Raw genomic sequence first — 23,591 nt, forward strand, 5'->3', positions numbered from 1 at the left:
ATAGACAAAACACGTTCTGTAAGTCGCTCTGGATAAATGCTGTAAATGTAAATGTAATTTAATCCATTTGTATTCTATTTTTTCACAGTTACCTCAGAATAAAGTCGGTCACACCAGTGACTTCAGCTAAAAGCTTCATATGAAATCATGAGCTAAATGAGAAAATCTCTGATAACTGAAAGACACAGTGGACTCACCATGTGCTTTTCTTCGTAGATCCTCAAAAAACAGGTAAAAGGAAGTCAAGTGATGTCATCAGTGTGATTTTTATTTCAAAATAAGAGATTTTTTGATATGCAGTAACACCAGTGACATGACTCCTGGGGACAACAACTTTCATTATATATTTTATAATATTTATTTGTTTTCTTTATGTCATTTAATTAATATATTTCATAGTCTTGTATAGATTATTGCAGTTAAAATTGAAGAAAACATGTTTTTTACCTGAAAATATGGCCTCAGCCTTCACGCATGACTGTGGGGACGAGCTCTTCTGTGGTGCTTGGAATTCTAGATAATTGATTTAAAAACCAATATTGCCAAATTGAGGCTCAAGAAGGTGTAATTCTTAAAATAATGTATTGTTTTATTTTAAAACATAAATAAATTGTAACACTAACATGTCTTTCAAGTGTAATATATCTGTAAACGCTAGGAACACAAAAATGGACATTTCTGTAGAATGACCTATGACATGAAATCTATTGACCTTGTCCTTTTTGTATTGCAACCCAAACAGCCTGTAATTCACTGTAAATTTACATATGAAGAAAGATGACTTTTAATTTTAGCAGACCTATAAATGTTATTTGTTGTTCATTTAAACAAAAGTAAAGAAAACTAAACTAATATAAAAATAATATCAATGAACATATTGATTAATTATTAGTTTTTCACTGGATATGCACATATTTTCTTTTTGCTAGTTAAATTTTGCATTGATTACACATAAACTGACACATAAACCTCTAAACGGCTCCTCGGTACCTGAGTGAACATCTCTCATACTATGAACCATCACGCCTGCCTAGATCACAAGGTGCTGCTCACTATTAGTACCTAGAATTAATGAAAGTTACATCAGGGGGTGGAGCTTTCTCATACAAAGCCCCCCAGCTTTAGAATATCTTCCAGTCAGTGTTCGGGACTCAAATACAGCCTCAGTCTTTTAGTCTAGGCTGAAAACTCACTTATTTAGTGGTGACTTTGGTAATTAGTTTTCCCTGTTAGATAAAAGGTGCAGATCTGGGGGGTTCATGGTCATAGAGTATTATGGGTAAACTGGGAGTGTTGGTGCCGTCGTCCTGCTGCTCTCACATGTTCACACTCAGGTTTGCTGACAGTGGAGTGGAGGGGTGCTGACACCTCAGGGAGCCTCATGTCTCTGTTACCTTTCTGGCTCCTCCCTTTTAGTAAAGGGCTGTAATAACTAGACCTGCTGGAGTCTCTGCTGCTCTGTTACACTGTAATCTGTGATCAGTCACTCTTTACAGTACTGACTCTGCTCACTGCTCACTGCTCACCAGCCTTCTGGACCGGTTTGACCACCATGGAGCTTCACGCTGTACAACGCTGTGCAAACCTCACCCTCATGAACTGACCCTTCAGATGATTCTGCTGCTGCTGCATGAACCCAAACTATCTAATTAACCATTGCTCCACCTGTTTCCCCCCGTTTTGTATTCTAATATTATATTCTAACACTGTTTCATATCCGGTGTGGACCAGAGGAGGTCTTGGTGTCTTGTGGTCCCTCTCAGTGTTTCTTCCTCTTGTTCTTAGGGAGTTTTTCTTTGCCACTGTTTCCATTGGCAACGCCGTTTTAATTGTCTTACAATTTGCACAAACATCACCAAAAAGTACTCAGTATTCCAGCTTTAAACAAAGTGCAAAGCTTTAAAAGAGAGAGAGAGAGAGAGAGACAGAGAGAGAGAGAGAGAGAGAGAGAGAGAGAGGAAGAGAGAGAGAGAGAGAGAGAGAGAGAGAGAGAGAGAGAGAGAGAGAGCCTGTCTTTCAATGAAAGAGCATTTTCTCTCAGTCTCCTGTCCATCACGCGGCTGTGAGGTGCCAGATCGTGTTCTCTGTCTTTCTGAACACAAACGCAGCTGATGCAGTTTTCCAGCCGAACTTTCCGCGAACAGAACTCAAACAAAGCCGCCCCACAATAGATCGCTTGACACAGCAAAGGCCGCGCTCGCGAACAATGGCAGCCTTTCTGTTGGCGCGCGCTCCGGTGAGCCGTGGTGCCCGCTGGAAGAGTCCAAATGCAAAGTTTTCTCTTTTTTTCTCTTTTTTTCTTTAGCTATTTCGCCGGACGGGCCGAGCGGGCGGCGGTCAGTCCAGCATGAGCCCTCAGAGGGTGAGCAGCACGGTTTTCACACACTAAAGGCGGACTGAGGGGGCACTGAGCACTGAGACAACAGAGAAGCGCGCGCAGCCATGTTCAAGACCAGCTACACGCGCGAGGTGCGCAAGGAGAAGTTCGAGCGCTCGGATGTGTTCGAGGAGCCCGAGGGCGAGGCGGGTCCGCGCGCGCACCCCGCGCTGCCCGCCTGGGAGAGCCTGCAAGAGCTCAACAGCCGCTTCGCGCGCTACATCAACCGCGCGCGCGTGCTCGAGCAGCGCAACGCCGTCTTCCGCAAGCAGCTGGAGACGCTGCAGCGCATGGAGGAGGCCGCGGGGCTCGAGGAGGAATTCCACGAGCAGATCGGCGTCAACAGACAGCGCATCCGCGAGCTGCTGGCCGAGCGCGCCAAGCTGGAGCGCGAGCTGAAGGACGCCGAGCGCATGCTGGACGAGTTCAGCAGCAGGTTGATCAAAACAACAACAACAAAAACTCTTATTACTCGGCTACTTTAAGGTGACATTGTGATTATTTTTAATAAGGAGTGGTCACGAATTATTATATTGAGGCCACGAGTTAAGTTTCTCATTACTCGTGGTCTCAACATAGTAATTTATGGCCTCAAAATAGTAATTTGTGGACTCAATATAGTAATTTATGGCCTTTATATATTAATTTCGTCTCCATAAAGTAATTTGTGGCCTCAATATAGTAATTTATGGCCTCAAAAAAGTAACTTGTGGGCTCAATATATTAATTTTATGGTCTCTATAAAGTAATTCATGGCCACAAAATAGTAATTTGTGGCCTCAATATAGTAATGTATGTCCTCAAAAAAGTAACTTGTGGTCTCAATATATTAATTTGCGGTCTTGATATATTATTTAACGTGTCCACTCTTCACGTTTATCACAATTTATGGACTCAAAATAGTAATTTGTGGGCTCAGTATATTAATTTGTGGCCTCAATATAGTAATTATTGGCCTCAGTAAGGCCATGCCTTACTAAAAAATAATCACCATGTCACTTAGGAGCTCTGTAGCTATCAGCCTTAACCTCAGTACCTATAGATCTATTAATTTTTAAAATTCTTGAAAGAACTTTCGAAATATAATCTCTTCTTAAAGGGGAATTCCACCTACTTTTCAAAATTTGTGCACAGTTAAATGGTTAACATGCAAACAGAGTCATTTAGAGTGGTTTGATGTGAAACACCGTGTTCTAGAGATACTGACTTACTGATTTCTTTACAGTGGTGGTGATAGGAACCAGGGGTTGCCATGACTACAACACAAATATAGCCATTTACTATCCAAACCACCAGTGAACCTACACGAGTCTTCTGGCATTGGTGCATGTAGCCTTGATTGTTATGGTAAATTACGGTAAAGTGGCTACTAGCTGCATTACTTTCACAGTAAGTTTCTGTACCATATAAACAGTAAATAACAGTGAAAAACAACTGTGACTTCTGTGACCTCACAATCACCCGGGCCACTAGATAACTGTGATGTTGCTGTACACTTACAGTAATCAGCCGTAATTACAGTAATTTCCTGTATTTTTACATAACAACCTTAAAACTGTGCTGCATCCCAATAGCCTCCAATTTACATATAAAAAAAGTTGACTTTTAATTTTACCAGACATATAAATGTTACTTATAGGTATTTATTGTTAATTGAAACAAAAGTAAAAGATAAACTAAAATAAACAATAATATCAATGAACATGTTTATTCACCATGTTTTGCACTGTACATGCAAAGAATATCGTAAGAAAGCATTTTTAAATGCATATACACATTTTACAGACGTTTTAATTTTCTTATAATTTGCACAAACATCGCCAAAGCTTACGTCTGGTGATGCCAATAAACAATTTTTGTCCACACCTCAGTATTAAAGCAAAGTGTAAAACTTTAAGCCTTTTAAACACCAAAACTTTTATTCTTAATAAGCAAAACACATAAAATGTTTTTCACTCTCAACTGCTAACATTTTCAATAATAATGTGCAGCTCAACGTTAATCTCACAGTAATGTTTCTCACAGTGTATTTATGACCATTTCATGTAATAACTTGCTGTGAGGGAGCTTTTAGGTGGACGTCTGGTTCCTATCACCACCACTGTGAACAATTCTGACTCATTAAGTTTCTCTTTAAACCAAACCACTCTGAATGACTCTGTTCACATCTTAACCACTTAATTATACTGACATTTTAAAAAATCAGTGTCCCCCTTTAACTTCATTTACCCTTCCAAGACATTATGAACTCGCTTTGACTTGCTTTTAAATGCATATGTTAAGCTTCTCTTTGCTCCTAAGCGCAGCGTTCTTTGATTAATACAAAACTGAGATTTCGCTGTTGTCGGAAGAAAACCTCATATCTCCAAAATGGTAACTTTACAGGAGAAGGAAAAAACATCCTTTACTTTTAATGTAAGTCAATGGAACCAGACTTTTCTCCAAGTCATATTGGGTTGTTTCTTTTAGTCCATTCACCATGAAATTTACACACAATGTAAAGGCAACAGGTACTTTCAAATTATTTCAAAAACTGAAAAATGTCAAAAATGGAGATAGGAGATATGATTTCTTCTGACAACAGCGATATGCTTCATTTCTCCAAAGACAAAGAAAAGTTGATGTTAAGAAAGATGTTGTTCCTTTGGGCAGTTCTGAAAGTGAGGAGCATCTTCATTTTTCACAGTCTAGACTTACCAACCCTGATCCCGGAGAACTCCTGACCTTCACATTTTAGTGCTCTCTCTGCTCTAATACACCCACTTCAGAGAGAGGGAGAGAGGATCCTGATGGGTAGTATTTGTCTCTCGTCCATCTACATGCAGTTCTGTGGAAAAGTCAGTCTTTGATTATTTAATTTCCGGTCAGAATGGTCATTAAGTACAACTTATTCATTTTTCAGTGTCAAGAGAAAACAGAAAAAGAATTTGATAAAAACAACTAAATATAATTTTTTTTCAGTGTTTAATGAGTCACTATTTACCTTCATCACAGCTTCAACTCTTTTTCAGGAGACTCACTTTCAGTTCCTCAAAGAATCTGCAGACACACCTCCGAAGTTCAGTCTTAGAATTTGGTTGATCATTTTCTGAAGTAATCAAACACATTCAGTGGTGTTGAGGTCTGGACTCTGGGGTGGTCAGTCCATCGTTCAGCTTCAGTGAGGTTCTTTATGACAGCTACACATCCTTTCAGACCCACAGCGCTGAGTCGTCTCCTCACAGTGGAAGGATGGACAGAAACACCTGTGGATGTTTTCAGATCTGAAGCAGCTTGATTTTCTCCTCTCTCTCAAAGATGAATGCTTTAAGTGCTGTTTATCTGATGGGGGCAGTTTTGGTGGTCTACCTGGTCTTGCATGGTTATTAGGAGTCCTAACATGGTTTTGATTGTTTACTTATTGTCCTTTTGACTTTCTCTTTTCTTATGCAATGCATTATCTTATAGATAATCTCCTCAGAAACATCTACTGAAAACGAACTTGTATTTAATGGCTGTTTTGACTGGAAATTAAAGAAATGAAGGGCGGCTGTTGATTCTCTAAAGATAACCTAAGATGAGCATTTCTCATCCCAGACCTCAGGGACCCTCAGAAATACAGAAGATACTGGTGGATCTTATTTATCCCTTTCCTAACACGTGCATTTTTAAGTTTCTCCTACTTCAGCTCAGGATCAGTGTTTAGAGAATGAACATGTATTCTATTCACACACACCAGGCAGCGTATAATAAGAACACCTGTACAGGTGTGATAAGAACCATAGCGAACACTTATCAATGAATACCATACGCAGCAATGAGGTCAGGGCTTGTGGTTAATGTTTCATTCTGATAACTCTCTGTTGCTCACAGATATAGAAACGAGTGTGAATATCAACAACAGCTGCGGGGGACCCTGGAGCAGCTCAATAAGGTACGAGAGTATCAGAGAATCCTTTGAGTCTAGAACTTCCCCACGCTATCCTACATGTTACTTCCCTAATTGTGAATAATCCCACTGGATTACATGTAAATCAGTTTATCTGTGTCGTAAAGATGGAATGATAATGGAAACGTGACACGGCACGACTAATGGGAATCTGAGTTGGCGAGAACTCTCGGAAGGGTGTCTGGTTGATTACAGGCATCTGCTGTCTTGCTATTGATTTTCAAGCCAAGCAGCAAGCGTAATTGAGAGGAAAGCAAGTAGCAGAGGATGAGTTATCACTCTAGATGGATCAGAGCTGCGCCCCCCCCCCACCCCACCGTCAGCAGCAGCAGCACCACCACCACCACACACATCCTCTTTTAGATGCAGAGATGTTTAAACCTGAGAAACTGTGTCTTGTCTGTGATCTCTCTCTGAGCGTGTTTTCTGTGGGATCCGCAGGAGGCGGACGCGGCGCTTCTGAGGAACCTGGAGTATCAGATCGAGTCTCAGTTCCTGCAGGACGACATCAACTCCACAAGAGACAGACATAAAAAGGTAAGGAGAAAAGCGTGGCCAACTAATGATGTAGCAAGGATGGAAATGGGCCACCAAGCTGCCTCAGTTTCCAGGCCCACTGCTGCGATCTTATCTTCTGGAACATGTGGCTAGTAACCTTAAAAAAGTGATGGAATAAATTTACTTGATTTAAATATGTACATCACTTCCACAAGAGCCTGACCGATATATCTGCATTTATCAATATTAAGATTCAGCGGGTTGGGCTCCCGAGTGGCGCAACCGTCTAAGCGTTGGCCCTATCATCAGGAGATCGCGAGTTTGATCCCTGGTGATGCTACAGCCATCCGTAGCCGGGAGTCCGAGAGAGCACAATTGGCCTCGCTCTCTCTGGGTGGGTAGGATGGCCCCTCCTTCTCCCCCCATCACTCAGCGCGATGCTAGTCAGCGCAGGCGTCTGTTAGCTGACGTAACAGATCTGGCGGTTGGCGCTTTCCTCCATGCGCGTTCGGCTGTCCAGTGACGTTGCGTGAGCGGCAGTTCGAAAAGAAGCGGTGGTTGGCTTTTATAGGCCACATTTTATGCTTTATTTTTTCCCAATATGTTAAATTTAACAAATAAATAGTGATTGTGCAATAATATGTACAAACTGTTTAAAACTATGGGAGTATGTTTTATTTTTGACCCTATAAAATTATATCGGCTCAGATTATCAGATATCAGCAGCCAGTTGCATCAGCTGAGCATTAGTTTGGCCGTAGCCTAATTTGAACATCCTGCCACTACGTTCAAGTTTATGAGCTACTAGGATTTAACATAGAGTGTGTTTACATGTACATAATAATCCGATAACTGCAGAAAATCAGATTTAGTCAGTAATCCGATCAACGCAGTTACATGCACTTGAGTACTCAGATAATGGGAAACTCCAGGTCTACATGATTCAGACAGTAATCGGATTTCTGCTTTACAGCCAGCCAATAAACTTACAGCAAGGTAACGTAAACGTGACGTAAACGTAATGTAGAACTAGAATATTTTTCTGCAGGGTCATTCCAAAACCTGGTGGGCGACACTATTGAAGTACACAAGTCAACTGTGTTCAGAGCAGTAAGAGCAGCTCCATCACTGCTCAGGTTGTGTGTGACGCTGACCTTATTATCATACAATACATAACACAGATTATTTTTAAAATATAACTAACATAGCTAACATTACCTGTTTTATTATTCAGCGGATTCAAACAGCGATTACATTAGCCGCAGCTTGGCTAACGTTGTTGACCATTCGTTGATAAAGTGGTGGTTAAAGAGCCCAGTTTGAACACTGAAAACAATCCAAGCAGCAACACAGAATAAACACTCATACAAGAGATGGACACTTTGAAGACACCACTTTATTGTTAAACACAGTCTTCTTTTGTAATATAACTCAAACCACAGACGTACCTTAAACAAAGTAAATGTAGCATGGAGCAATGCGAGCCATTTCACTGCATGCGAAGATCATGCGTGTAGTGTTTCCTGTTTATGCCGGGTAGCGTTTCTGATTGGCTGCAGAGTGTAAACGTCATTCTGTGTGACAGTGTTTTGATCTAAGATCACTTTACTGTGTCTTTGGTGCAACCGAAACTCTGTATGTCGCTAGTTTCAAACTAAAGACTCTCAAAGTAACGTTTAGGATGGATTTACACCCCAATTTACAATCGAACTTATGTTCAGCTGCTGCAGCTGACTGCGATATTTAAAATCAGTGCCTGTAAAACTTTCATATCCTTTGGCCCCATATCATTTCCTCCTTTAATAAAATGTATTACATCACAAAATATATTACATTGATGAAAGTAAGTCAACTGAAAGACAATATTGTGTTGATACAACGATCAGGCATAACATTATGACCGCCTCCTTGTTTCTACTGCTCATTGTCCATTTTATCAGCTCCACTTACTATATAGGTGCACTTTGTAGTTCTACAGTTACAGACTGTAGTCCATCTGTTTCTCTGCATACTTTGTTAGCCCCCTTTTACCCTGTTCTTCAGTGGTCAGGACCCCCATGGACCCTCACAGAGCAGGTACTATTTGGGTGGTGGATCATTCTCAGCACTGCAGTAACACTGACGTGGTGGTGGTGTGTTAGTGTGTGTTGCACTGGTCTGAGTGGATCAGACACAGCAGTGCTGCTGCAGTTTTTAAACACCTCAGTGTCACTGCTGGACTGAGAATAGTCCACCAACCAAAAATATCCAGCCAACAGCGTCCTGTGGGCAGCGTCCTGTGACCACTGATGAAGGACTAGAGGATGAAGAACAGGGTAAAAGGGGGCTAACAAAGTATGCAGAGAAACAGATGGACTACAGTGTGTAACTGTAGAACTACAAAGTGCACCTATATAGTAAGTGGAGCTGATAAAATGGACAATGAGTGTAGAAACAAGGACATAATGTTATGCCTGATCGATGTATATTAATGTGGAAGTGATGTCCAGTGGACTGAGCAATACTTCAGATCAACTCTGACACCAGACAGTGATTTATACTTTATGTCTGATCAATATTCACATGATAAAGATGCATTCATTCTCTAAACAGGATCCATTGTAAAGTGTCATAACTGAAGCTGATTGAGGGTTGGGCTACAATAGCTGTAATAACTGCAGAGTCCCTGCAGAGGTCAGACAGGTCACTGCGCTGTGTGCTGAGATGGGCCTTTTTTCAAAAAAGGCTAGAACAGCCCCGTTTCTGCCAACTGCAACAACAAAACATACCCCAAGCTACAAAGACCCATTAGAGTGCATTGTGTACAGGCTTTGCACTGCTGCAAATGAGTGGCTCTTTCTGAACTCTGAATTCTCTGCACAACAAAAGGCTTGAATGATGCCTTCCAATAGCTCGGCTTGGCCTTACAGTGGGTATGAGAAATGGGAAGCGTTTGGGCCAGCATCCAAATCCAAATGCAGACGCTTAGTTTTATAGTGCTGTGTTACAGTTTGTGTTTGGTGTTCATGCACCATTAAAAATCAATACAAATATAATTACAGAGGCGTTAGGAAGCAGACAGTCATTTGCATAGTAGCTGTGAGTGGTAAAGCGTACAGAGCAAGATGTATATCAGCCTTTCATTTTAATTGTGTTCTTTAATAGCCTTATTATTTTATTAAATAGCCTTTAATAGACTTTAATAGCTGTATGCTTCGTCTGCACTGAGAAAAGTGAATGCATTGAACAGACTTCATGCAAATGTTTAAATCATTTTAGTGTGAAGGATGATGATCCATCTCTGTGTGAAGCATTTAACTTTAATCTAGGACTTATTGAATGTTTTGCACTTACTGTGTCTTATTTCTGTACAGCACATCTTTGTTTCTGGCACTCTCTCTTGTTTCTGGTGGTATCTTAGCTTAAGGGTAGTCTAGCCTATTTATTCAAGCCAGAAAACATTCTGTGAATAGAAAACAGAGCACTTTCGTGAGTTGCTGTGGATACGAGCATTTGCTAAATGCCATAAATGTAAGTGAATAAAATGTATTTCATCAACGCAGCCATTGCCAAAAGTGAGTAAAGTGAAAGTTTTGTGTTGATGTTATGTGTTTTATTAAGAAGAATCCTTTGATTTCTTTACAGTGGTGGTGATAGGAACCAGGGGTCGCCATGACTACAACACAAACTTAGCCATTTATTTAAATAGTGGTAAAAGTGGTAAAACAGTTTTCTTTAGATACATTAAAATTGCTGTAAAATTATGGTAAATTTGCTACTAGCTGCATTACTTTTACAGTACGTTTCTGTACCATATAAACAGTAAATAACAGTGAAAAACAACTGTGACTTCTGTGACCTCACAATCACTGGACCACTAGATAACTGTGATGTTGCTGAACACTTACAGTAATCAGCCGTAATTACAGTAATTTCCTGTATTTTTACATAACAACTTTTAAAACTGCACTGCAACCCAATAGCCTCTAATTTACTGTAAATTTACAAATAACATTAAAAATAACATTAGCATTAATTTTAATATTAGCATTAATTATAATTATTAATAACAAAGCATTAATTAATTAATTAATTAATTAACATGAATTAACATGTTTTATATATATATATATATATATATATATATACATATATATAATTTGCACAAACATCACCAAAAGCTTATGTACGGCAGTACCAATAAACAATACGATTTTTTGTCCACACCTCAGTGTTTACTACTTTATTTATTATTCAGAACCACCGGTGAGTGTGCACTTCTTCTTATTTTTTAAATGTAATGTTCAAGATGATAAAATAGTAGTAAATCTTGGGGACTACTTTTTCGTACAGCACCCTGCACATACCCCTCTACCATGAATACCTTTTAAAAATATGTTTTAGGCCAAAAAACTTAATAAAACTGTCATAAAACAATGTTTTAGCCATCAGGAAACATATTAATAACAATTTTATCTAGTAAGTTTTGAGGAAGCTTTAAGAGGTGTTAAACTCTTCAGACGTCTGTTTCTCTAGAACAGAGTATTTCACACCAAACCACTCTGAATGTCTGTGTTACCATCGTATCTATTTAATTATGCAGAAATATTGAAAAATCAGTGGAATTCCGTTTTAAGATAAGCATCTGAAAGTGGGCTATGATGCTGAAACTACTCAGTCACTCTAACTCCACAGGAAGTACTGTGAGGGCTGATTCAGGATCGATTTGTTCCCATCCAGCAATTTCTGCTGATATCAGCCTCATATCCATACCCATTCATACTGATATGCCATCTATGCTATAAAATCTTCTAATATTGCCCCTCCTCCCTTTCTGTCCTCTGCAGAACCTTGCCGAGATCCAGACCTACGTAAACATCCTGCATCAGATCAACCAGACGGCCATTCTAATGCCCAACATGTCAGTGGGCATCTCAGAGGTAGGCTGACCTTGTGGTGCATAAAGTGCCCCCTTGGGGGTAAAAGAGTGCCGAGTGTGTCACTGTCAGGCAGCGTCAGCAGGGCACAGAGGAGACAGTGACGGCGGCAGCAAACTTCAGCCGTGCTGCGGTCCGTGTGCCCGCTGTGATTAGACTCAGTTGGTGCTGATGTTCCTCTCCCACTTTGATCTAGTGCTGAAAGAGCAGCTGCGCTGCTTCTGTTAAGTGCCCAGTGTACATGACCTCCGGAGCTTTGTTCTTCACTTAGATCAGGAGAGAGAGATGCAGTAAGAGGGAGAGAGCTCTGTGATTTAGTGTTGTGTGGTGATGACGTCTGCAGTGAAAGTGAAATGACTTCTATTATAGGAAAGACTGGTACAGTGGGACTTGTGTTAGCCTCTCAGTTCAGTCCAGTTCATTGTAGTGAACTACATTGACCCATTAACCCGCTGACCCATTGATGTCCAACAAAGGTAGCATTTTAAGTAGGGTTAGGCAGTATAACAGTAATCAGGTATATCACAGTATTTAAAAATGATGTCGGTATTTTAATTATATGTCAAATTCCTATTCTGAATGACCAAATAAGCACATTCCACCCACTTATATTTTCGAGGGGTCACTGATTGGTGATGTGGGAGCTCACCGATAGGTGATGCTGATTGAAGGGGAACCAGGAAAAACTAAGCATGAAAGCAGCTTAGCTATGAGCTACACTCACCAGATTGCAAGAGTATAGCGGGCCACTGTTGGCCTGCTGATGGCAAATCTGACGGGCCTCTGGCTTTTTGCTCAGCATTTTCTGGGCAGCCCACTGGTGGTTAAGCTGAGTATTAGACAAAATGCCACTTTTCCTTGCACTCACAGTCCAATTTACATATCTTTCCTACATTTCTTTCGTTCATTATCCTTTGTAAATTTATTCAGTTAATAATTTTAGCAGCAATATCACGAATAAAGCCGGTTAAAAAACTGTAACCAATCAGGCGCAGCCGTCTAAGTGAGTGGATCAGACACAGCAGTGCTGCTGGAGTTTTTAAACACTGTGTCCACTTACTGTCCATTCTATTAGACACTCCTACCTTGTCAGTCCACCTTGTAGATGTAAAGTCAGAGACGATAGCTCATCTGCTGCTGCACAGTTTGTGTTGGTCATCCTTTAGTCCTTCATCAGTGGTCACAGGACGCTGATGGCTGTATATTTTTGGTTGGTGGACTATTCTCAGTCCAGCAGTGACACTGAGGTGTTTAAAAACTCCAGCAGCACTGCTGTGTCTGATCCACTCAGACCAGCGCAACACACACTAACACACCAGCACCACATCAGTGTTACTGCAGTGCTGAGAATGATCCACCACCCAAATAATTCCTGCTTTGTGAGGGTCCATGGGGGTCCTGACCACTGAAGAACAGGGTAAAAGGGGGCTAACAAAGTATGCAGAGAAACAGATGGACTACAGTCTGTAACTGTAGAACTACAAAGTGCACCTATATAGTAAGTGGAGCTGATAAAATGCACAATGAGCGCAGAAACAAGGAGGTGGTCATAATGTTATGCCTGATTGGTGTATTGCTTTATTGTAGTACTAACAGAGTTCCTGAGATAATTAGCCTAGGGTGCTAAATAAGCATTCTGCTGAAGGAAAAAAGACATAGCATACAGTACCTAATCGTGAATGTAATTGTGAAGATGTAACTGTGAAGTGGTTAATTAGCCTTACATGTATTATTATAATGTAGTGGTTCTTAACCCTGGTCCTGGAGAACCCTGCCTTCCATACTTTCTCTGCTCTGGCCCACCTGATCCTACTAATGGGCTAATTAACAAGCCCTTACTGAGTTGAAGTGGGTGTGTTAGAGCAGGCAAACACTAAAATATTCAGGAGAGGGCTACAACAGTACCAAGGTTAGGGACCGCTGGGGTAGTCTATATGAGGGGTTCCCGATCTTTTGCAACTCGTGACCCACACAACTGACCACAAAAGCTTCCGTAGCCCGCAAAAAGGTTCAAATCAAGGGTGCTCAATCCTGGTCCTGGACATCTGCCACCCTGGCAAGTTCAGATCTGGGTTGAATAGTTAAGCTTTCATTCTAAAAGCTTTCAGTACCTGGATGTGTTAAATTAGCATTGGAGCTAAGCTTTGCAGGGTGGTAGATCTTCAGGACCAGGATCGAGCACCCCTGGTTTAACTGATCCTATAGTTTTTTTTCTGTCCGGCTAATTAGATGGCTGATGTTGTTGGGCAGCTACCAAGTGCTGGATGTCTGGCTAAAAGAGGAAAGCTACAAATAGACAGCTCACTTTAGACAGGGTTAGAAGCACACTTGTTACGTTTATTCTCCAAGTCACATGAAGCCTAACGCTGTGCGCTCACTCCTTTCTTCGTAAAGTTTGGATTTCTTGCTTTTCTCATATTTCGAAGCTTTCCTCTTTAAGACCTTGTTTTTAATAATGTACCCATGTTAACTGATAATGAATTCCATATGATTGATAGAAAAGTGTAAATGTTTCACATTGATTTGCATTGAAAATATAAACATAACCAGCTAGCATGCCAAAGTAATTAACCTGCATAACATAAGTATTGTTTTTTACTAATAATTATCACAACAATAATATTGGTCATATTTAAAACAACTTTTGAATAAATGTTTTTATGGTAATTTGTGTGGTAAAAAAAAAACCTAACATCCAAAGGCCCCTAGTCGTACCACCATAGCCGCTCCCTCAGCGGGCCCACAGGTTGAAAATCACTCGTCTATTTAATAACACTCAGGCTACGAGATTCTAGCTGATTAGTGATGATGATTATCTCCAGATTATCTACAGCTGTACATGTACACTCTTTCTCTCTCTCTCTCTGTCCTTCTGTCTCTCTCTCTCTCCTCTTTTCTGCAGGAGCAGGAGAGGCTGATAGCTCAGAGGCGAGTTCCTGCCCTGCAGATCCAGCTAGAGGAGTACAAGAGCGCCCTCTGCCAGCTGCAGGCGCAAAAACAGAGGCTGCAGACAGAGGTAGGTCACCATGGAGACGGAGAAGGTTGGGGGGGTGGTTTAGGGGGATGGAGGTGGAGATGATGTTCATGCACTGTCACTGTGAGGTGCCTCAAAGGCTTTTCCATTGAGAAAGATTGACAGAACCGATGTATAGAACATCTTCCTCTATGAGCTTCCTCTTTGATATACAGTCAGTGAGCATGAAGGAGCACTCGGTGATTCATTCATGAAAAAACTTCTCTCAGAATATGTTTGATTCATTTATCTGAGGCAACATTCAGTGTTATAAAGGAGATACAAGGACTACACTAAGTCCTTATTGTACAATGTATTTTTCCACTTTGTGGAATTTGTGTAGATTTATATACCAAAAACAGTCAGAATTCATTTTTACTTGACCATTTTTAAAAACTCTATTTATCCCGTAATTGAACCGGCAGTTTTGGGACTGTGCCTTTAAGACTAATATATGTAAATTTGATGTCCTGTATTGCACCTCATTTTAAAAGCAGTCCTTCAAAAGTTTGAAGATCCCTTGTCAATTAACATTGTTGATTTTCTAAATTAAAATAAGTTAAATTTGCAAATTTTTACAATTTTTGTGCAAAATTCTATTTCTTTGTTTAACAAATAGGGTAAAACATCAAAGATAATACATACATGCTCCACACCGTATGCGCATTGCCACACTCTATGTTTTATTTTTTCACCATATGTTAATTTGGTAACACTGTATTTGGAGTGGTCCTTTGTAGATGATTAATAAACTCTTAACAGATTATCAGTAACACATCAATAACATATCAGTGAAGTAGCAGTAGGTAAATATATGAATAGACTGAAGTAAATATCTTGTAGATGTTCTGTTGATACATTACTTACATTAAGTAGATGTGTTGTTAATATGTTACTTCTATTACGCAAAACCTAACCTTACAAACCTTACCCAACGCCTAACCCTAACCCTGGCCTTACTCCTAACCCTGACCTTAACCTCAGCCCAAAACCTAATCCTAACCCTCACCCTGGCCCTAATCCTAACCCTAACCTCAACCCAAAACCTAATCCTAACCCTCACCCTGGTCCTAATCCTAACCCTAACCTTAACCTCAGCCCAAAACCTAATCCTAACCCTCACCCTGGTCCTAATCCTAACCCTAACCCTAACCTCAGCCCAAAACCTAATCCTAACCCTCACCCTGGTCCTAATCCTAACCCTAACCCTAACCTCAGCCCAAAACCTAATCCTAACCCTAACCCTGGCCCTAACCCTAACCTTAATCGCAACCATCACCCTGGCCCTAATCCTAACCCTAACCTCAGCCCAAAACCTGATCCTAACCCTCATATGTTTTTGACATGTCACTGAGAGGCCGTTGAGTGTTTGTTTCATCTACTCAAAACAAAGTGTCTCCATTAATTTCAGCAAATAAGCAGTAATTGTGCATTAAAATGTGCAGAAGTGTTTTCTCAGTAGAGGATGTGTTTATATTCACTTCAACACGTAATTTGACCAGGGTAAATGTAATTGGCTGTATTTCTTGTCAGTAATGATTGATGAAGTGTTGAGAAATATAATGCGATGTAGTGTGAAATACCTGCATACGACCACTTTTCATGTCTCATTTGGACATGAATAATGTACATGACACAACACCACTTAACTGTCACTGTCACCTCTCCCAGACCTCAGTGTTGGAGCAAACCATCAAGAGCACGCAGGAGAGCTATGACGATGAGATCCAGCTTTACAACGAGCAGATCGAGTCGCTCAGGAAGGAGATCGAGGAGGCCGAGCGCTCGCTGGAGAAATACACCAACGAGTGCCGACAGCTGGCCATATACCAGACCTCCCTGGAGAACGAGCTGGAGAGGTATAAGAGGATCATTGAGAACGAAGACAACAGGTGAGCTAGGCCTTCGTCCACACGTGGTCCACGGCTCAAAGATCTTACAGATTATGAGCACCACAGTCATAAACTGCCTTGTGCTGGAAATAGCAGATGTGGCTCATGCTGGCTTAATGTATGTCTGGTATATGATTCTTAATTTAGCCTCTTGTTGAGTGTTAATCTAACCAGTAATTCCACTAAACAGATTTATCGCCACAGGATGGCAGTAGAGTCTCAGGAACAGGATGGTGCCATTGTTTCTGTGACTTTCCCTTGTGTTTTGGGGGAAAAAAAAAAAAATCCTACTTTTTTTAGTTCTAAAAAATCTGCATTTAACTAACCTAAAACAGTGAACATTGTACATTTTTGCATTCTGCATAGGTTTATTGTAAGCTTGAGGGTTTAATGACTACAATGTCCTCTGATATGTGGATTTCTAAGTGTAGTTTGTATATAAATAAAGATTTCTAGTATTCTGCAAAACATAAATTATGTGTTTTATGAGCATCTTCATAAAAACTGTTTGTTCCAGACTGAAACCTGTTTTAAATCAGGCACCCCTGATGTTCCTTTTTGTGATTACGTTTCTCTCTTTCACAGATTGAATTCGGCTATAATTGGAACGCCCATTAGCCTGTTCACCACCAATTACAGATACACTCCCAGTTCCACCTCGAGCAGTCGAGGGAAAGGTGAGGATGGGGAAGGGGGAGAAACAGAGGGAGGGGCGTTATGTAACATTGCTGCGTCTGTTGTGTTAGCCTTAAAGGAGCAGTCCTTTTAAAGGATCAGTTTGAAAGATTTTCAAATCAGATGCTTTTGGTGATGAAATGCACGCTTATAAATTAATATATGGTGCAAAAATGGCCTCCTATAGGATTCCAGAGGCCACAGAACGACATTCAGTTTCAGCTTCAAAACAATGACACCACATCTTTGAGTTGTATTGAGTATGGCTGAGAACACTCTTAAACATAAAATTGTGCATTTGGAGCGATGCCCCAGAACAGAAGAGGGGAACTCCAGTCCTAGAGAGCCATTTGATGATTTACCTGCTCGAGCACACCTGATTCAACTCATCAGCTAATTACCAGGTGCAACTGGTGTGCTAGAGCAGTAAAATCACCAAAAAGTGCTGGACTCCGGCCCTCAGTTCCCCACCCCTGCCATGAAAGAAGCACTTTTTTGGTTCCCTAAAGAACCTTTCAACTGATGATTCTGAAAAGAATGATTGTAAATGAGATGTGAGTGTGAAGAACCTTTTAGAGAAGCTCCACATAATGTAAAGGGTATTAATTAAAGACCCCATATCCTACATTTTTCTTGTATTTTCTTTTTTCCTGAGGTCCACTTATTACAGATGTGTGGTTTTATGCACCAAAAGTGGTCATAATTCATTTTTACATGAGTATTTTCACACCACTCTTTGTTCCTTAAAAAGAAACAGGCTGTTTTAGTTACTGTGCCTTTAAAACTGATATATGTAAATTATTGGCTGCCCTGTGCCTCATTCAAAAATGCTATATATATATATATATATATATTGCAGCTAAACTGTTGAATAGGTCCATACATTTTATATATATATATATATATATATATATATATATATATATATATATATATATATATATATATATATATAGCAGCTTAGTTGAATGGTACCTTATGAAACTTTCACAGTGCTTACATATTATTTCAGAGTCTTCATTTCATAAAAAGTGAGAGCAAGTCTTTTTTTCCATGATTTGGGCCCTTAAAAGGTTTTTCCTTGTATGTCCAAGATGACAGTCGTTTTAGTTCTTAGAGTGTATTTCAACATATGAAGAGTTTCCTTTGATATAATGAGTTTTTGAAAAGAATAACAGCTAACCTATAACATAAAAACACATTTTTATTTCTCTAATAAAGGTGGTTTTAATCATAATATAGCACTGATATGTCTTGGATGTGTGAAGCCCACTTACAACAATGTATATCAATGTATAATATAACAATGTATATAACATGTTTATAATTGAATTTAGCTTTATTGTTTCATTCTAATGCAGTGTAGAAGCATCATTTCATCTCAAACGCAAATATTAAAAATATCGGATCAGCATAAGATCTGTGGCTTAATGATCCTTAACCAAAGATTTATAATATAACCCAGCTTCATAATTCGAATGTCTTAAAAAAGTTAGAAAAGGCTTCTGTGTCTGATCAGGACTGTGTAGACATTTCAGAGATGGTGGTGAAGCCATGGCAACATAAACTAACCCCCAGCAAGTGGTAGGCCTTCTGTACACGCTTTAAAAAGATGGTTCTTCAAGCATTCTTTAGCAAAGGAAATGGTTCTATATAGAACCATGAACACGTAAATAACACTTTTCATTATTAAATGTTCTTCAGATTGATGGAGAATGTGCTGTAGATGGTTCTATATAGAACTTTTTTGAGGTGGGTTCTATATAGCATCAAAAAGGGTTCTTCTATTGTTACAAGCTTGACATCATCACAATAGCAGAACCCTTTGTGGTGCTATATAGAACCCTTTTCAAAAAAGTACTATATAGAACCATCTACAGCACATTCTCAATCAATCTGAAGAACCCTTTCACGATGCAAAGAACCTTTAATCACGCAAATGTTTCGATATAGAACAATTTTCTGTACCGAAGAACCCTTGAAGAATAATCTTGTTAGGAGTGCAGCTTTTTGAAACTTTTATTTTTTGGAAAAAATCAAACTGAATCTGTGTGATATTAAGTTGCGGAGGTCTGACGGGCTGCAGGTCAGAGTTTACTGTATTAGTAACACGGCACCATCACTTCGGTAGAAAATCTCTGCTTTAGCGTTTGCACAGTGCGCGTGCTCAGTGTTCTACTTGAGGGGTATCATACCAAATTTTATGGGGTATTATCGCCTTCTACTGGGCTGGCATGCTCATGCGAGAGTTTTTGAGTCATCAGGGGACGGAACTATTCAAAAACACTGCTGATCAGAGATTTTTCTGAAGATGGATGGAATAAATGTTTTTAAAAATATTCTGATACAGGTCAACGAGGCTTGAGCTGCTGCGTATTAAAGTTTGTACAATTTTCTTGCTTTATTCTGTGACTTGAGGAAGGCAATGGGAGGTAATCTATAAAGTTTCGACCAGTTAATCGATAATTATTGATAACCTCCATGAAATCGATAAGTGGGATTTATTCTTTTTTTCCCTGTTTGTATGCAGTGTTCTGTGCTCTGTTATCCAAAACTGCAGTATTGGTTTTACTTTATTAATAAACACAGTCAGGAAAAGTCAGTGTGAAAAGGCCTTAAAGCTTTGTTACCCTGTCTGGCAAACCAGAAACTGTCTTAGATATACTGAATATGAATATCGCTGCTGTTGGAACAAAACCTTGTATCTCCATTTTTGTCGTTTTTCAGTTTTTGACATAATTAGAAAATGCCTGTTGGCCTTTACATTGTGCGTAAATTTCATGACGAATCAACCAAAAGAAACAGCCCAAAACGACTTGGAAAAAGTCTGGTTCCATTGACTTACATTAAAAGTAAAGTAGGTTTGTTCCTTCTCCTGTAAAGTTACCATTTTGGAGATACAAGGTTTTGTACCAACAACAGCAATTTGTAACCATAAAATATCCAAGGTTTAAAATAATCAAAATTGTAGTCATAATTTTGTCCCAATTTATTGATTTTTTTAAAACAGTTTATTATCTCAGCCATAGAAATTTATGCACTTCTGAATCACCAAAATACACTGAAAATCTGAAAAAAGATGCGTATGTGTTTGGAGTAGAAATGTGTGGCTGGTTTGAAGCCCTTCACTCGTTTAGCTTTTGATCAGGATGCCCACGCTGCTGTTCTCTCTGTGGCGCTCTTGGGAAAAAGCTGCAACTGTGAAGTCTGGAGATCAGCGCGCAGCTGCTGTAGCAATGATGCATGACGCTGACCTTTCCGACGAGCTCTTTTGGCACAACACTGTGTGAGCGTGGATCGCTTGACTAATTGCTGTGTGCACAAAGCAGCAACACCTAGTGATTCATTTGGCACAATAGTGGCTTTAAGCGTAAAAAGAAAAGGCTTAGGTGTGATTGTTCTCTTTTTGCATGTATTTAGGGCTGCGCAGACGATTGCGTGTTAATTGTGCGGTTTTAGCCTCTGCAATTACTTCAATTAGCATCGGAATTAATAGCTGTAAACGGCACCCCTGCTCAGTGAGTGAGATAATATCCGTATCAGCTAATTCAGTTCTCGCATGAGGTAATTCAATTCTCAAATCAGATTCTCCTGTTCAGTGTGATGTGAGCATGTTGATGATGAGTTGTTATGTGAGAAGTTTTTTTATGACTAGTAGATGTTCTATCACAGGTGTTTCCTCAGAATGTGCCGTTAGTCATTGTTAATCATAATCAAAACATCATGCAATGTAATTATAACTATACTTAAAGAGAAATTCCACCAATTTTTCAGAATTTCTGTGTAATTAAATGGTTGAGATGTAATTCAGAAAACCAACTGAGTCAGAACTGTTCACAGTGGTGGTGATAGGAACCAGACGTCCACCTCTAAAAGCTCCCTCACAGAAAGTTATTACACAAGATGGTTATGAATACGCTGCTCAATGTCTAATACAATGTTGTACCATAGGATTTTGGCCTAAAAGATGTTATTTTTTAAATACATTCATGGTGGAGAGGGACATGGAGGGTATTGTAGGGCAAACTAGTTCTCAAAGTCTGTGTTTTTTCCTGTCTCATTTTTTACCACCATCAACGTTACATATATAAATTCAGAAGACTCGTGTAGGTTCACTGGTGGTTTTGGATAGTAAATAAAATGGCTATATTTGTGTTGTAGACATGGCGACTCCTGGTTCCTATCACCACCACTGTAAAATCTGAGCCGACAAGTTTCTCCACTTGACATCAAACATCTATAATTATTTTGTTTACATCTCAATGACTGACCCTTTAACATAATGTGGTAGCACGATGCATATGACCATGTAAGACTCCATTCTTGGAAATTTTGGTCATTCTTGTTAACCATTTTTGCAGATATCACCCAAGCCATCCAGGACATCACCAGCGTCAAGCCTCGTCAGAAGTATCTTGCTAAGAAAGTGACCAAAAAGAAGGATCTCACTTCGAAAGACATGATGGACAGTGCCCAGGAGGAAAGAGGAACTGGTGAATGTGCAGAAGAGGAGAGAAGAGGAGCTGAGGAGGTGGAAGGGGAGGTGAAACAGGAGGAGCACGCTCCTCTGTTCAAGGGGGTTGCTCGCGAAGACGTGCCTGATGGTGCCCAGATCAGCAAGGCCTTCGACACGCTCTGCAACATCGTCCGGGACAGGATGCGCAAGTACAAGAAACCCGAGCCCATCGCCGACTTCTTCACCAAGGGCCGCTACGTCCTGGTAACGGGTGAGTCCAGCTACCTAGACCCCTGCTTCTATTCGTCCACGCCTTCCGCAGGCCACGTCTTCGTCACCATCTGTGATGACACGGTCCCCCCATACGAGCCCTACGAGCGCAAAACTCCCTCTCCCACTCCTTCTCCTGTCCCTCCCCCCATCCCTCTAACCCCACTGCCTCCCTCAGACGACGGCAAGGCTGATGAGGAAAGAGGGAAGGAAGGCGGCGAAGAGAGGAAAGGAGATAACCATTTGAAAAATGGAGATTCTGATAAAGCCAGACAACCAAAAAGCCCAACTCCACCGCCCGGTCCCGTCCCATGCCCTAACCACATGCCTCGAGGCCCCGGTCCCGCCCCAGAACCTGGTCAGCCCTCATCCCAGCGGAGCGACAAGGACAAGGGAGCAGAAGACAGCGGCAGGCGAAGGGGACCCTCACCTCGTTCCAGCGGCCACCCCCCAGACTCCATGAGCTACGAGAAGGTGGAGGTGGTGGAGTCGGTGGAGAGGCTCTCGCCTGACCACAAAGTCAAGGGTTATGAGGAGACTGCAGTGGTGGTGGAGACCATGATTGAAAAGACCAGCAAAAAGAAACACGGAAACCGCTCCACGTAAGAAGCTTCTGGCCAACGACCAAAGAAAAACACAAAAAACAACAAAAAAATACATTCCACTTATTCCTTGCCATTCCTGCCTCTTTTCTGCTCCAGCTCTGCCTAGCTCTACTACGTAGCTGCCCCACCCCCGGTGCTGCTTTACAACTCCCTGTGCCAACACCTTTGGCCTTTACTGTCTGAAAACTTGGGAACATCAACAGACGAAGAAAGCCCCGTCCTTCACCCCCAATGAAGGAATGTTTTGATACATTGTTTAAGCTTCAAACAATAGAGTGCCTTTTTCTAATCGGAATAATGCTGCTGCCCTCAGGAATATGTTTGCCCTCCACCCACAAACTCTAGAAGGCCCTGAGTTCAAGAGATTGAGTAGCTTCCAATTTGTTCTATTGGAATATTAGTAATTGCAAATCGCACAGTCCTGCTGTGTATTAATTGCTTTACAAATAAAAATTAAAATGTCCAAAACTGCTATTCTGTTGTGTTTGATTTTCAAAACTATGGTTTGGCAAAAAAATAAATTATACTGACCATTAAGCTGTCCATTGTTTTCCATTGTTTTATCAGCATGTTGAATCACTAATATCAGCCGTTGTGTCTGAATTCTGTCCGTTTTTATAGACAACAGTCAGAAAGCACATAAACAAGTGTGTTAAAGATTATTTAAAAGCTTAACATGGTCTGAGGTGTATGATTATTTAAGCATGGGGTTTGTTTTCTTCATGTGTTAACTACAGTAGCCTAAAAAAAATAGCAAATGAAGCATATTTTGGATGCCAAAAAGAGTTTGGATCACCAGACTTGTCATATAACAATAATAACAGATAAGGTATCACTCAGGTATGGAATCTGAACAATACCTTTAACATCATTTACATGCCGTACTCTTTAAAAAAGCGCTGAGGGTTTTTAAAGCTATGCACTAAAGCAGCGCTTTATACTCCATGTTTCTGAACAGTCT

The 23,591-nt window shown here is 40.4% G+C and overlaps 1 protein-coding gene across 1 annotated transcript; it reads left to right on the forward strand.

Annotated features, from left to right (window-relative positions):
* The first annotated feature begins 2,442 nt into the window (after positions 1–2,442).
* LOC118809888 (filensin) lies at positions 2,443–22,673 on the forward strand. The gene is made up of 8 exons (XM_036573398.1): positions 2,443–2,813; positions 6,230–6,290; positions 6,747–6,842; positions 11,630–11,722; positions 14,622–14,735; positions 16,404–16,624; positions 17,210–17,301; positions 21,661–22,673. The coding sequence occupies exons 1-8, from the start codon at positions 2,443–2,445 to the stop codon at positions 22,629–22,631; spliced, it is 2,019 nt and encodes a 672-aa protein (XP_036429291.1). The 3' UTR covers positions 22,632–22,673.
* The last annotated feature ends 918 nt before the right edge of the window (positions 22,674–23,591 follow it).

This window comes from Colossoma macropomum, unplaced genomic scaffold (genome assembly GCF_904425465.1).
Source record: "Colossoma macropomum unplaced genomic scaffold, Colossoma_macropomum, whole genome shotgun sequence".
Taxonomy (NCBI): domain Eukaryota; kingdom Metazoa; phylum Chordata; class Actinopteri; order Characiformes; family Serrasalmidae; genus Colossoma; species Colossoma macropomum.

What these genes read in the sequence shown, in the direction of transcription:
- LOC118809888 (XM_036573398.1), top strand. Translation starts at nt 2,443, where the DNA reads ATGTTCAAGACCAGCTACACGCGCGAGGTGCGCAAGGAGAAGTTCGAG. An exon ending in CCCTGGAGCAGCTCAATAAG is followed by an intron (nt 6,291 to 6,746) that starts GTACGAGAGTAT and finishes TGGGATCCGCAG; the next exon opens with GAGGCGGACGCGGCGCTTCT. An exon ending in CAAGAGACAGACATAAAAAG is followed by an intron (nt 6,843 to 11,629) that starts GTAAGGAGAAAA and finishes TGTCCTCTGCAG; the next exon opens with AACCTTGCCGAGATCCAGAC.